This window comes from Phascolarctos cinereus, unplaced genomic scaffold (genome assembly GCF_003287225.1).
Source record: "Phascolarctos cinereus isolate Bilbo 61053 unplaced genomic scaffold, phaCin_HiC Scaffold_726;HRSCAF=1367, whole genome shotgun sequence".
NCBI classification, from domain to species: Eukaryota; Metazoa; Chordata; class Mammalia; order Diprotodontia; family Phascolarctidae; genus Phascolarctos; species Phascolarctos cinereus.
In genome coordinates this window covers 61123329-61136749 of record NW_027556098.1, presented here as the reverse complement: position 1 = coordinate 61136749, position 13421 = coordinate 61123329, and the positions used below count along the sequence as shown (strand labels likewise).

The following is a 13421-nucleotide window of genomic DNA, read 5'->3' as shown; positions in this document are numbered from 1 at the left end:
TAGTTTGATTTTTTTTTTGAATAAGAACCAACATTTAATTTATGAGTTAACATTAGGGATAAGGATAGAAACTAGACTGGTGCTTTCATTCAGGTCAGGAACTTCCAGGTGAGGAAACTAATTAAAATGTAGATCAGTACCTTCTCTGTAACTTAAAAATCTTAAAAGACTTGCCTACATAGTACTGAGATGGTTAAGGGATCTTCCCAGGGTCACATAGCCAGTATGAGTCAAGGGCGGGGGAAGGAAGGACGGACATGAACCCATGTTTTCTTCACAGGCTCTCTAAGCCAATATGAAACCCTCCCTCTTATGATTTAGAGCTTTAATGAAGTGCTCTAAATGAAGAAAAGATATGTATGATTTTACCCAAACAAGGTTTCTCTTATTCTATTCTTGGAACTACTTCAAAGTGAATGCTCTAGTTATACTTTAACACTGTAAGTGATAATTAGCTTATGGCATTTTCATTTTAAATATTTATTTTTCAGTCCAATGCTTGATTCCTCACCTCCTCCCCAAAAGGCTCCAACACAAAATAACTGATTTTTAAAGTATTTATAAATATTTGGAAAATACAATAAAAAACTCTTACCCTAATGCATGTTGGTAGACGTGGATAAGATCCAGTAGTCAATACATCGATGGCATAAGGGATAGCAAAACTGGGTAGACGTGCATGGACCAATGCATCTCTAGCCAATGACGCCAGACGATCAGCAGTGTCAACAAAGAGGATGGCTTGCTGATCTAAAAAACTTGATATCATCTTTAAAGGAAAGTATAAATGTTATGGTCTTCATACCATTTACTCATTCTTAAGGTAAAATAAACGAAAACTTGAAATTAAAAATATTTCTAATGCAACAAAACTCAAAGTCAGGAACACATAGGTTCCAGTCTTATTTCTGACACAAACTTTTAGTGCCTCAGCAACCCTCTAAGAAATTAAGTTGCAGCATGTCTGCATTGGTGATGGGAATTTCTGCACGGGGGCATGCACAACGGCTGATAAAATCATAGATCTGGACCAAACTCTCAAGTACTTCAGAATTACAAGAAAATTTAGCGGATTATGAGACTGAAGTCAGGAGAAACAGCAAGGCAAGAGTTAAAAGGGCAACAGCCACAGAAGTGATGACTGTAACCACTGGAATGAATGAGATCACCAAGAAAGGAGAAAGAGAGTTTAAGAACAAAATCTTGGGGATGACTACATAGGATGATAAGTTGAGCCAAACAGCATGTAAGGTCACTTCTAACTTGGAGTCTATGAATCAATGAATCCCCTCCAAATCTTTCCTGATAAGAGTCATCGAGCCTCTACTTAAACTTAGTGATGAAGAACTTGTGACATAAAGAAGCTTATGTTCCACTATTGAGACCAGTCTTATGCTGATCCAAAAATCTTCCTTTTTCTCAATTTCATGCCAAGCATGAAACCCTACAAATCTGTGAAGATAAGTATCTCTCCTTCATTTCTTCTTCTCTAATTACCTCGAACTTTCCTTGAATACAGTGGTTCTATTACTTCTCCACCTAACTTCCCTGTCTTGTGGATGTACATTTAAGCTTCTTCTTGAAATAATGTCTAGAATTATAGCTGCCATCACTTGAATCACTTAGTGCTTTACAATTTAAAAAAGATTTTCATATGTGACTCCCCCCCCAAAAAAAACCAAACTAAAGTTAAGCAAGTATTATTATCCTTCTTCTAAAGTTTGGAAAAAACTAAGGCTTCACAAAGGTTAAGCAATTTGCTCCTGACCACAAAACTAGTGGCTAACAAAGCCAGAACTAGAACCCCTGTCATGAAACTTCTGGTCCATTACTATATGGTCTGACCAGCATTACGTCTCCAGCCTTTATACTACTTTTAGCACAGCAAAAGACTGCATAAACACTATATGGCTAGGTTATTTATTAAGCACCTAAAGCGTGGCAGGCACTGTGCTAAGCGCTGGGGATACAAAAAGAGGGAAAAGACAGCCCCTGTTTTCACGAAGCTTACAATTTAATGGGGGGGAGACAACAAGCATACAAATATACAAAAAACCAAGCTATATATGGATAAGTAGGAGATAATTAACTGAGGGAAAGCACTGGAATAAAAGGGGTTAGAGAAGGCTTTCTATAGAAGATGAGATTTTGGTTGAGACTTAAAGCAAGCCAGGGAGGTGAATACCTAGATTAGAAGGAAAGAGCGTTCCAGGAACAGGAGATAGCCAAAGAAAGTGCCAGGAGCTGAGATATGCACTGGCTTGTTCCTGTAACAGCCAGGAGGCCAGTGTCACTGGATCAAAGAGCACCTGGAGGGGAATAAAGTGGGAGGAAAGGTAGGTGGAAGCTAGGGTACAAAGGGCTTTGAAGCCAGACAAAATATTTTCTATTTGCTTTTAGAAGCAACAGGGAGCTACTGGAGTTTATTGGGAGGGGGTGGGAGTGGTGACATATCAAAGGAAACCCATCAGGTTCTTTTTTCTCCTTAAGAATTATTAAGTCAGGTACTGTTCCCTGCACTTACTGCAAATGATGTTTTAATAAGCCTAGATATAAAAGTTTGCATTTATCTTTGTTAATTTTCATTTTCATAGTTCTGATTTCAGTTCCAGTTTACACTTTGAATCTTGATTTGTTCATCCATCAGATCAGTTACTTTCCCTGCTTTGTAGCCTTCACAAATATAATTAGCATACTTTCTATGCTTCTTTTAAGTAAATGATAAAAATGTTGACTTGTTCAGTTTTACGACACTACACTGCAGGATCCTCTCCAGGTAGACACTATTAATCAATATTTTTTTATTTCCAACCAGTTGCAAGTAGGCCTAACTGTACTAGCTATTCCATATTTCTCCAACTTATTTACAAGGATTAAGATAGAACACTTTTGAGAAATACTTTTCTTACCTCAAGATACGTGATGCCTGAGGTAATCCCTTGATTTCCCAATAGTTTGGCATTACTTGTTTTTAAGAGAACCCATGCTTGACTGGCACTACATTCTTTTCTAAGTGCTCACAAACATGCTTAACAATCCATTCTAGAATTTTTACCAGGGTTCAATGTTATGCTTACTTATCTAAAATTTCTGGAAACCAGGACAATATTTGTCACTAGGCTTCTGGCAACTCTTATTAATTCTCCACAATTTCTCAAATATTATTGAAAAGGGCTCTAGAACCACATTTCCAAGGCAGTAGAAAGAAGGTAACTTTTTCTGGTAGTCCTGAATCTTTTATCTAGGCAAGGAAATTTCACTTCATTTAAAGTAAGCAGATGTTCTCTTACTATCTCTTTACCAACTCTGGGCTTTAATCACCCTCTCATATGAATTCTATCTTTTCACTTTGAAGAGTATTATTCTTGAAAACAGAAAATAAACAAATGATCTGAATAACTGTGCCTTTTAACTCTCAAGTAGAAGGATTTCTCCTTCCTTCTTATTATTCTAGTTTTCAAAACTTGTTTTGCTGGGACTTTTTAAAGCAATTTCCCCCCAGGCCTTAGTTCATTCTAGAATTTCATCCTCAAATCCTTTTTTAGAGGCTCCTGACATCCCTTTGTATTTATCCTTGGTCTATTTTTCCATCTCTGTTCTCCTAATACGTCCATCTTTCTATCTCTAGTCTCACTCTTTCTCATTAGGATTATTAGCAGCTGTAAGGTTAGAAATTTTTTTTTAGAACTTCCCATCTCTCGAATCATATTGCTTTTAAGAGTCTCTAAATATAAGATCATAACTCAATCCAAAAAGCAAACACATTCATAACGCTCACTGCTGGTGTAGAAATGAGATGTGATTAGTAGTGAAGCAATACACATGAACAACTGTTAAAATTCCACGGGAATGCATTAAATGCTATAATACAGAAAAGAGTATTCAAATAATTATGTTGCCTCTTGCAACTAATCAGAAAATGGAAAGGTAAGCTTAAATTAGAAAGTAAATTGATAACTAGCTTAAACATACCATAAATCAATTTTGTACCAAAGTCTGAAAAAAGACTTACCGCACATTTTTCCACTTTTCCAGCATTATTAGCCCATTTTACTAAAGCTAACAATCGAACAAAGAGTTGACGTGTCCGGCTAGCAAACTGCACAATTTCTATTTTCCTATAAAAATAAAGCATAATTCTAAGTAAATAAAAAATATCAAAAGTTATTTTACAGCTTTGTGTGAAAATCTCACCACCCTCATTTAAAACATAACAAAAAAATTTCTTTTACAAAAAGATGGTAAATAATTATTTCAGTCTAAATCTATAATTTATTATTATTCCAACATTTCTATAAGCAATCACTTCAAAAAGCTCAATTTCTGCCACAGGATAATAAAAATAAATTTAAAAAATTAAAGAACTGAATTATTCCATATGTTTTTAAAATGGGTTATAGTTTTTATTTTAAAAATTTTTTTAATTTCTATAGACTGACATGTGAAATCAAACTTTAATTTAGCTAAACAAAGGCCCATATTTGAAAATGGAGAATAATTATATACAACTATTTCAAAACATGAATCATTTAAAAATTTAAACATTTATTAAATGTCTACTATATGTACTAGGCCATGAAGATACAAAGATAAAAACAGACCCTAACCTCAAGTAGCTTAAAGGGAAAGACAAATATGTACATATGTAAGTATATACAAAGTATATACAAAATAGACTGAAGGCAACAACAGAGATAAATTACTAGTAATGAAGGAATTAAGGAAAAGCATTATGTAGAAGATGGCATTTGAGTTGAATCTTGAAGTGAACTAAGCCCATGCAAAAGTCATGAACATGAGAGGTAGAGTGACATATATGAAGAATAATAAAAAGGCCAGTGTGGCCCTCAGAGTGCATGAAAAGGAGTAAGTTGGGGCTAGAACGTGAAGAGCTTTGAAGATCAACCAGGAGTTTTTAGCTGACTCTAGAGTTAACAGGGAACCACTGGAGTTCAGTGAATGGGGTGAGGGTAGAGGATTGAGAAAATCAATCACTTTGACAGCTATGTGGAAGACAGTTTGAAGTGGAGGAGAGCCTTGGGGAGAGCAATTAGAAGATTATTTCAATAATAGGAAATGATCAAGGTCTGAACTAAAGTGGCAGCTGTGTGAGCAAAGAGGAAGACTGCTATACATGTTACGCAGATGGAAATGGAAGAATATGGCAACTTAAGAAAGCAACAAGGGTAGTATGTTATAGATTTGAGTCATATGGATAGAAATGTTAAATGAACCCATGGGACCTGTTAAGACTGAGAGTAGAAAAAGGAGTACTCAGGCAAGAGCCTAGGGGTACCCTAAAAGCAAAGGAGTAAGATATGAATGATGATCCTCCCAAGGAGGAGGAGCAGTCAGACCACAAAGAGTACAACAAAGAGAAAACAGTCACAACAATCCAGAAAAAACAAATTATTCATCAAAAATGTAGTACACTACTGAGAGATTAAGAACATGGATGAGGACTGAAAAGAGGCTATTAGATTTAATAAGTAAAAGACAACTGATAACTCTGAAGAGAGCCGTTTTGAGTGATGAAGTCAGCAGTCAGACTGCAAAGGGCTGAGAAGTGAGTGAGAAGAAGTAGAGACAAATGGAGACAGCATTTTCTAGGAGTAAGGCTGAGACAGTGAGCAAAGACAAACAACTTGAAGAGATAACAGGGTCTACTGAGAGTTTTTTAAGGCAGAGGAAACCTCAGGTATGTTTCTAGGCAGGAGGAAAGGGATTACGAAATGATCATGAGGAAAGCCTGCTGGAGATGAGAGGAGATAGGATCAAGTATACTTGTACAGGGGGTTGGCCTTGAAGAGAATAGCCACTTTTTCATGAGAACCTAGAGTAAAGGAGAAGAGAATGAAACAGCATGAAAACCTAAGCCTTTGTACAAAGTCTTTCAAAAATATGAAGCCAGGTAATCCTGTATTCATGTCTCCCCTTTAAGGTGACACTGCTAGAGAAATCCAACAATGGATAAACCAAAGGGACCATAAAATTGCCACGTAACTCTTTACTCATAATTAGATGTCAGCAAGCTCTTTGAGAACAGGGACTGTCTTACTTTTTATTAATTGTATTTCCAATGCTTAGCACAGTGCCTGGCAGGTAGTCAGTGCTTAATAAAGATTGATTGAATTGGATCAATAAACAGATTATATCATGATATCCAACATATCAACTTGCCAGACATAGCAGACTGTATGTATTGAAGAGCTTCTGCAGGCAAATAAATGGGGAAGCAGAGAAACCAAGTTCTGTCTCATGACCCCCTTTAATAAGGTCAAGGGGTAATAAGGACTCAAGAGTGAAGGAAAGTATTAATAAAACAGTTGGTTCTTGACCCCCATAACTCATCTGTATTTCCAATAGGCCTTCTAAACATTCAAAAGTAAAGTTCTACATAAACAGACTACAAAAAGAGAAGGAGCCTTAATTTAAAGGGCCTAAAAAAAAGTCATACTATTATGTAAAGTTTTCTTCTAAAGGTCATTTAGGGATATCCTGAAGATTAGTGGCTAAAGTAAATCCAACTCTAGGAAAGGAATGGTTGTTTACTTAAGTCATTATGAGTAAGGGACTGGCTGTGGCAAAAGGCTTATCAGTAAAAATGCCACAAAATGACAACCCTGAGCATTCATTAGAAGTGCCTTTCCAAGGCTCCCTAATTACAACGAAGTCTTCTATCTAAAAGATTCCCCCATTACTTGAGAGGAAGGGCTTTTAGAAGGCACTAAAGTCTCTCATTAAAATCTTTCTCACAGTATGCTGTTCTGTGGCATAATATGATTTTTAAATGTATTAATTTATTTTAAATTCTTTATCACTGGGCCATGTGCTAATACTTATTTATGTCCATCTCAACTTCATTCCTTTACAAGAATCAAGTTTTCTGTACAGCAATTATAGAAATAAGCAGATGTCAATCCACTAAGACATCTAATAATGAATACAGAGGAAGTGATGCATGTTCAAGATTGATGGATAATTCCACAAAGGTGACCTGAATGTACTACACCTTTGCACAGTCCCAAAGATTCTAGAACTTTATAGGCACTCAATAAACACTTGTTAAAAGAATGTAAGTTCTAAGCCAATACAGAGTACATTAGAAGCTAGTAAAGTTTCATTTCTTGAGGTTTCCTCTTCACATAACACATTCTTCAAATTCCTAGGTATATTTAAGCTGACACAGAGATAACGATATCTTTAAAACTCACCTTTCCACATCCGACTTCCTTGGCAGTCTAAGGAAACAAAAATAATTATATAAATATCACATGTGAATCAAAACATTACACTATTTTAAATATAGCATTGCATACCATTATTGATAGTTTTAGAAAACATCAGTATAATACCTGTCATTACACACTGCAAAGTCCAATTTAGCTAATAATCTGATTTTATTTTCAAAGACATAAAACTGCATGCAATAAAAGCATTTTTACAAGTATGAAACCAAGGGAAAATGACAATTGTCTCTCCTCAAAGGGCTTTATAAAGCACTTTTTATGCTAGTAATCAATCAACAAGCATTTATTAAATATACCTATTATGTGCTAGACATTGTGGAATAAGTTCTGCCAAGTATGACATTTCTTTTAACACTGAAGTGCTCATAGGTTCAGGAGACATAGGCTCATAGGAACAAGAACCAACTTCATCAAGGAACTATAACTACACTGGAAAAAGGTTTTAGTAATGCTACCACTAATTTTCTTAGACTTTTGAACAGATTCATAATGTGAACAGACTATTAAACTCAATGCACAAAAGGCTGAAGACTACTATGTCTCAATATTCTACTGTCCAACAGCTACTCTACTCCCCTCTCTTCAACATGCACACATTCCAGGAAGTCCTAGGTACCCAAAGGCTGAGGGAAACATAATTTCTATGCTTCTATGGTTGTCGGATGGCTTTTCCCAGAATTACTGAATGCTAACTACTTCGCAAGAATTTGATGGGGAAGACCTAGAAGATGGTGATACAGGAAACAGGTACACAGAAAAAAATGAGTTCTAGGTTCTAGACAATGGAGTCTTAAGGTGAGGTGAGAGGCAGTATGGCACAAGTAGACTGAGAATGAGATAATAAGGGAAGAACTAGCTATCTTCAATGAATCACCAGACTGGGTTCAACTATATCCCAGTACTGAAATGATTGAGACACTCATGTCTTTTTTTTTTTTTAGTCATGAAACACAAGGAAGGACTGGAAGCAGGTAAATGGTAAAGTCATTTTCAAACAAGGGGAAGAGAGAAAAAGTTGGTCAAATAGGAGTCCAAGGTAAAATCTAAACTGCAAGGCTTCTCAAACTTTTTCCACTCGGAGATCCCTTCAGCACGTTTTAAACTGTGGATTGAGCACAAGGCAATATGGTTTATTCTAAAGGACATCAACATTGCAGTTCCTGAGTGTGAGGATAGGGGTTAGTATGAAGAAGACTAGGACCCAAGTACTGAACTACTTGAGAAAGGAGGGGAATAACCTCCAGAAGATGATTCTGAAAAAGATTAGGATTAGGTGATGAAAGATGGAATAAACACCTCAAAAAGGGGAGAGGCTGCTGAAAGATGGGGGCAGAGAAAGGGGTTTGGAAGTGGTAGTGAGTAACAAAGCAAATTAAATTACTTCTGAACCACTGTGAGGGAATATGAAAGTGAGCATTTGGTACTAGAAAGAGTGGTCTAGGATGCAGAGTCTTGTAGAGGAAGTCAGGTTTCGATAAGAACAGAAATATGGAAAAACTATGAAAGGAAAAGGCCTAAGATGAAAAAGTTCTCAATATGAGTAAATATGGTGTCACTGGAGCCAAAACAACTAACATAACCTCAGGCTACATTAAGATAGGCTAACTGTCCTGACTGAGGAGGTGATGAACATCTTATATTTTGCCCTGGTCAGACCACATTTGTAGTACTTTAATTCAATTCCAGGTGTTCTATTTTAGAAAGGACATTAACAACGTGCAGGTCATTAAGAAGAGGGCAACCACAACAGTAAGGGAATTGGAGACCACATATATGGACCAAGAGTTTTAAATAACAGGGAGGTTTAATTTGAAGGAGGGTAGATGACATGATAGCTGTCAAAGTATATGAATTATCATTTGGAAAAAGATCAGACATTTTGCTTTTCCCCAGAAGAAAGAACTACACAGTAATAGGTAGGTATTGCAACAGCAGAATTTAGCAGTATTTAAAGAAAAACTTCCTAATAATTAGAGCCTTGGGAAGTAATAGGTTTCCTGTCACTGGACGTCATCAAGTGAAAACTGCATGACCACTTTTCAAGGAACATTATGGAGATTTGTTTAAGCAGAAATTGGATCAGATATCCTCCAACGTACCTTCTAATTCAGATTCTCTGTATCCAAGTTAAAAGACCTGGGTTCTAGTTCTGACTTTACTGACTATCCACATGACTTTACATCACTTAACTTCTCTAAGGCTCAGTTATCATATCTGTAAAATAAAGATAATATTTGACAGTCTGGATCACAGGATGTTTTAAGAATCAAATGAGATAATTTACATGATAACACCTAAGTATTGTAGAAGCATACAGTATGATTATTCTTCTGACAAAGGCTACTCCAAGGTTTTATTGTACTTTGTCTGGGTCCTTAAAAACTATGCTCTGCAGAGCATGCGCTCTGTCAGGTCCTATATCAAGTTGAAGTCTTCCAGTACAGCCAAGTGAGAGTTCTGGTCAAGGACTAACCTAATTAAATTTGGAGAACTTTATCACCAGAAGATTGGCCACCAGGGATTGTCTTTCAATCATTACAATTTACAGAGCCATCTACCATGATGAGGAACAAATCTGATCTAGGCTGGTAGAAGGAGTATACACTGACATCACAGATCTGTTGAAGCATTTAGATGCAATTATGAATATGGAACTGACAAGGATATTTGTAGAAAGGAGGGAATTCAGAAGGGACCTGGCAAAAAGATGTGGAGAGAAAGGAGTTCAGAACATGAAATCTGTGACTCAAGCAGTTTCAGGATTTAAATATACAGAGGATTAGAGGCCAATGGGACTCGAGATCACCTCGAGTCATTTTATAGCTGAAAATATCGAAGCCCAAAGAAGTTAAGTGACTTGGCAAAGGTCTGACAAATAGTAAACAAACCTGGTATTCACACACAGGTCTTTGGACTCTAAATCTAACGCCCTTTTTACCACAAAGACTGAGAGCAACCAAGTGACCCACTCTTGTGTCAGTAGATATATCAAATTCATTCACTGCCCTCTTCCTCCACACAGAGACCATGAACAATCCTTTCCGGCCCTTTATCCTAATAAAAGTATTACATTAGTCTGGGATTCAGAAATAGCCTTATGAATAGATTATAACTCTGGCTGACAGACACCTAAAAGTTCTTTATGTAAAGCAAAACTTTTCATTTCACAATTCACATCCTTTTTTTGGTCCAGACCTGTAATTTCACAGCTGTGGGGAGCTCCCTCTACTAAGAGGGTCAACAATTGTTCAGCACTTTACTGTCTGGGGTCTTGGGAAGTACTATGACCTTCTCAGAGTTACTAAGAGTCAAAGGTAACGCAGACTTTCTTGACTCCAGGACCTTCCATCCACCGTGCAACTTGAGAGAGAATGCTTAAAATGTAAGTGTTGGTAAAGGGAACAGAAGAAAGATTCAAATAAAGGATCATCAACCAGTCAATTTTTAAAGAAGTGCTACAGGGCAAATAGAGAATAAAGGTTAGTTAAAGGAAAGGCTGAGTTTATGAAGACTTTTTACTTCATAATTTTGCCTAGGGCCTTAATGTGTCACACAGACGCAAGAACACAACCACCTTATCCTGTAAGGCATCTAAGAAGGAACAACAGTTGTTCTAAGTCCTGGCCATTCTCCTCTGACTAAGTCAACAAGGACTATGCTACTTAGGAATTTCAAAACTTTCTTTCAAAAATTCCTACATGTGAGCAGAACTAGGAGAAAGTTGTACACACTTAACAGCCACATCGTGCTATGATTTTCAGAGATTTAGCTCTTCTTAGCAATGCAAGGATTTAAGACATCTCCAAAAGTCTTATGATGGAAAATGCTATTCACAACCAGAGAAAGAACTCAAGAGTTTCAATGCAGATCGAAGCATACTATTTGCTCTTTTTTTTAAATTATTTTGTTTTTTCTTTTTTTTTTGTGCTTCCTCCTATTGGTTCTAATTCTTCTTTACAATATGACTAAAGTAAAAATATGTTTCAAAGGAACATATATATGTAGAGCCTATATCAGACTGCATGAAGTCTTAAGGAGGGAAGCATGGAGAGAAGGGGAAAAATTTAAAACGCAAAAGCTTATGGAAGTGAATGTCGAAAACTAAAAATAAATTAAAAAAGAATTTCTACACATACCTCAAGTCATAAAATTCAAAAACCACTAATTCACAAAAGCGTAATGCACGAACCCTTAGACAGAATTCAGAGACATAAAATCTAGTTCTGCCTTCTCCAAACAGAAGAACTTTTAAAAGCCATCCTATGAGGATGTATATTACTGTAGAGAAAAAAAGTCTAAAATATATGCTGTGATTCTGAAATCTGTTTGCATCCTCCAAATTATAGCATAAATTACTCTATAACTAGTTGAATGGCATTAAGCTCTCTATCAAATTTCAGTAGATGAGATAAACACTTTTTACTTCCACTAAACCCAGGAAAACTTCAAGAATCTTCTCAAAAGCTAAAAAAAAAATATTTTCCCCCCAATCTCTTTATATAGTACAATTCCCAGACCACTTATTTATACAAGCTGAGGTACACAGCACGTAAAGCAGGTACTTGGATAAAGAGTTGGACTTGGACAGTAATGAAGTACTTCGCTCAAATGTGATCTCAGATGCTTACCAGTTTTGTGATCCTGGGCAAGTCATTTAACCTCTCTGACCTCATTTGTAAAAGGGATAACCTACCTCCAAGGTCCCTTCCAATTCTAAATGTACGACCCTCTAAGTTAATAATTAGATACTGCTACGCCAAGCAAACGAACTACTTATTACTTGAACTTAAAACTCATACAAAAAAAAAAAGATTCCTTCTCCATTACTCTGGTGCTGAAAAAAAAAACCCACATGTACCTGAGGCAGAAGACAGGCTCACCCTTTTGACAGATAGCCCGCCTTTCTAGCCAAGGGGCTCCTGCGGATAGGGCTGGCGGGGGGGGGGGGCCTTCGGTGCAAGCTTCGATACAATTTTAATAAATGGAGCACATACTTAAGATGCTTCTGGCGCGTCCGGGGAAGAGCCCCCGACCGTGACGGTCCGCACAAACCCACGCGCGCACACGCGGGGACAGCCCAGCCCCTCCAGTCCAGGCAGCCCAGCGGTCGGAGGTCAGCCCCGGGGCGGGGAGGGGGCACTTACAGGTCTGTCAGCACCAGAAGCTCGGCGTAGGCCCGGTGAAGCAGGAATTCGATGAGCGTGCTGAGCCGGTAGCCCGGGCTGGCCGCCGCCGCGGCCGCCGCAGCCACCGCGGCCCCCGGAGGAGGAGGCGCGGGCGCGGACGCGGGGCCGCCGCCGCCGCCGCCTCCGGGCGGGACCAGCTGGTGACTCTCCAGCTGCACGGGGGCCATGGCAGCTCGCGCGGGGAGGCGCGGGGGCGGCCCGCGCGCGGCGGCGCCGAAGAACGCGGCTCGGGAGACCCACCTCCCTCCCCCGCCCGCCGCCGCCGCCGCCGCTCGGAACTCGGGGCTGGCGCAGCCGCCTCGGCTCGGCCTGTCGCCACCCCGCCTCTACCTAACGCTGCCCCGCAACGGAGCGGGAACCGGAGCGGACGGCGGGGAGCCCTGACCCCATTCAGGGAGCCCGGGAGCCGGAAAGCGGACGAGATGGGGAGAAAGGAAGGAGGGAAAAATAAATTGCACCGCCGCCGATCAGAAGCCGCTCGCCCGAGAGGCCTTAGCCTCCATGTTGGCGGACCAAACCGGAAGTGGTTTGTAGAGCGGAAGGGGAACTTGTAGGGGACTTCCGACAGCAACCTACGCTCTTTTTCGCCGTGGTCTGTCTTTTCTTGGCGCCGGGGGCGGGGCCTGGGCCCTGGAGCTCGCGCGGGGCGGGAGGGGATGTCTGGCGGACGTGAGGCCGCTGTTAGCCGGTGGCTGCTGCTTGGCGAGCGCCCTTTCGGGGGGGAGGGGGAGGAGGGGCGGGGTTGGAGCTGGGCTAATAAACGGGGGGAGCTGCGGTGCGCAGGGCCGCGTCCTCCCTTCCCCTCCCCCCGTCTCGTTCTTCCTGACAACAAGAGGCGGAAGATGCCGAGGTGCATGGGAGGGTGCTGCGCGCACGCTGGGACCAGCCAGGCTCTACTCTCCTGGAGACTCGCTGTCTGCGGCACCCCGGCGTCCCCTCTCCGGGCCGTGCTCAGCATGCCAGTTTCGACCCCCGGCTCTGGTTG

The 13421-nt window shown here is 39.6% G+C and overlaps 1 protein-coding gene across 1 annotated transcript in view; it reads right to left on the bottom strand.

Annotated features, from left to right (window-relative positions):
- The window catches only part of MED14 (mediator complex subunit 14), a 65581-nt gene extending 52923 nt beyond the window's left edge, over positions 1-12658 (bottom strand). The window contains 4 exon segments of the mRNA XM_020967120.2: positions 596-769; positions 4013-4118; positions 7215-7241; positions 12395-12658. Coding sequence (XP_020822779.1) covers positions 596-769; positions 4013-4118; positions 7215-7241; positions 12395-12603 — 516 coding nt within the window. The 5' untranslated portion in view covers positions 12604-12658.
- Positions 12659-13421: the final 763 nt, after the last annotated feature.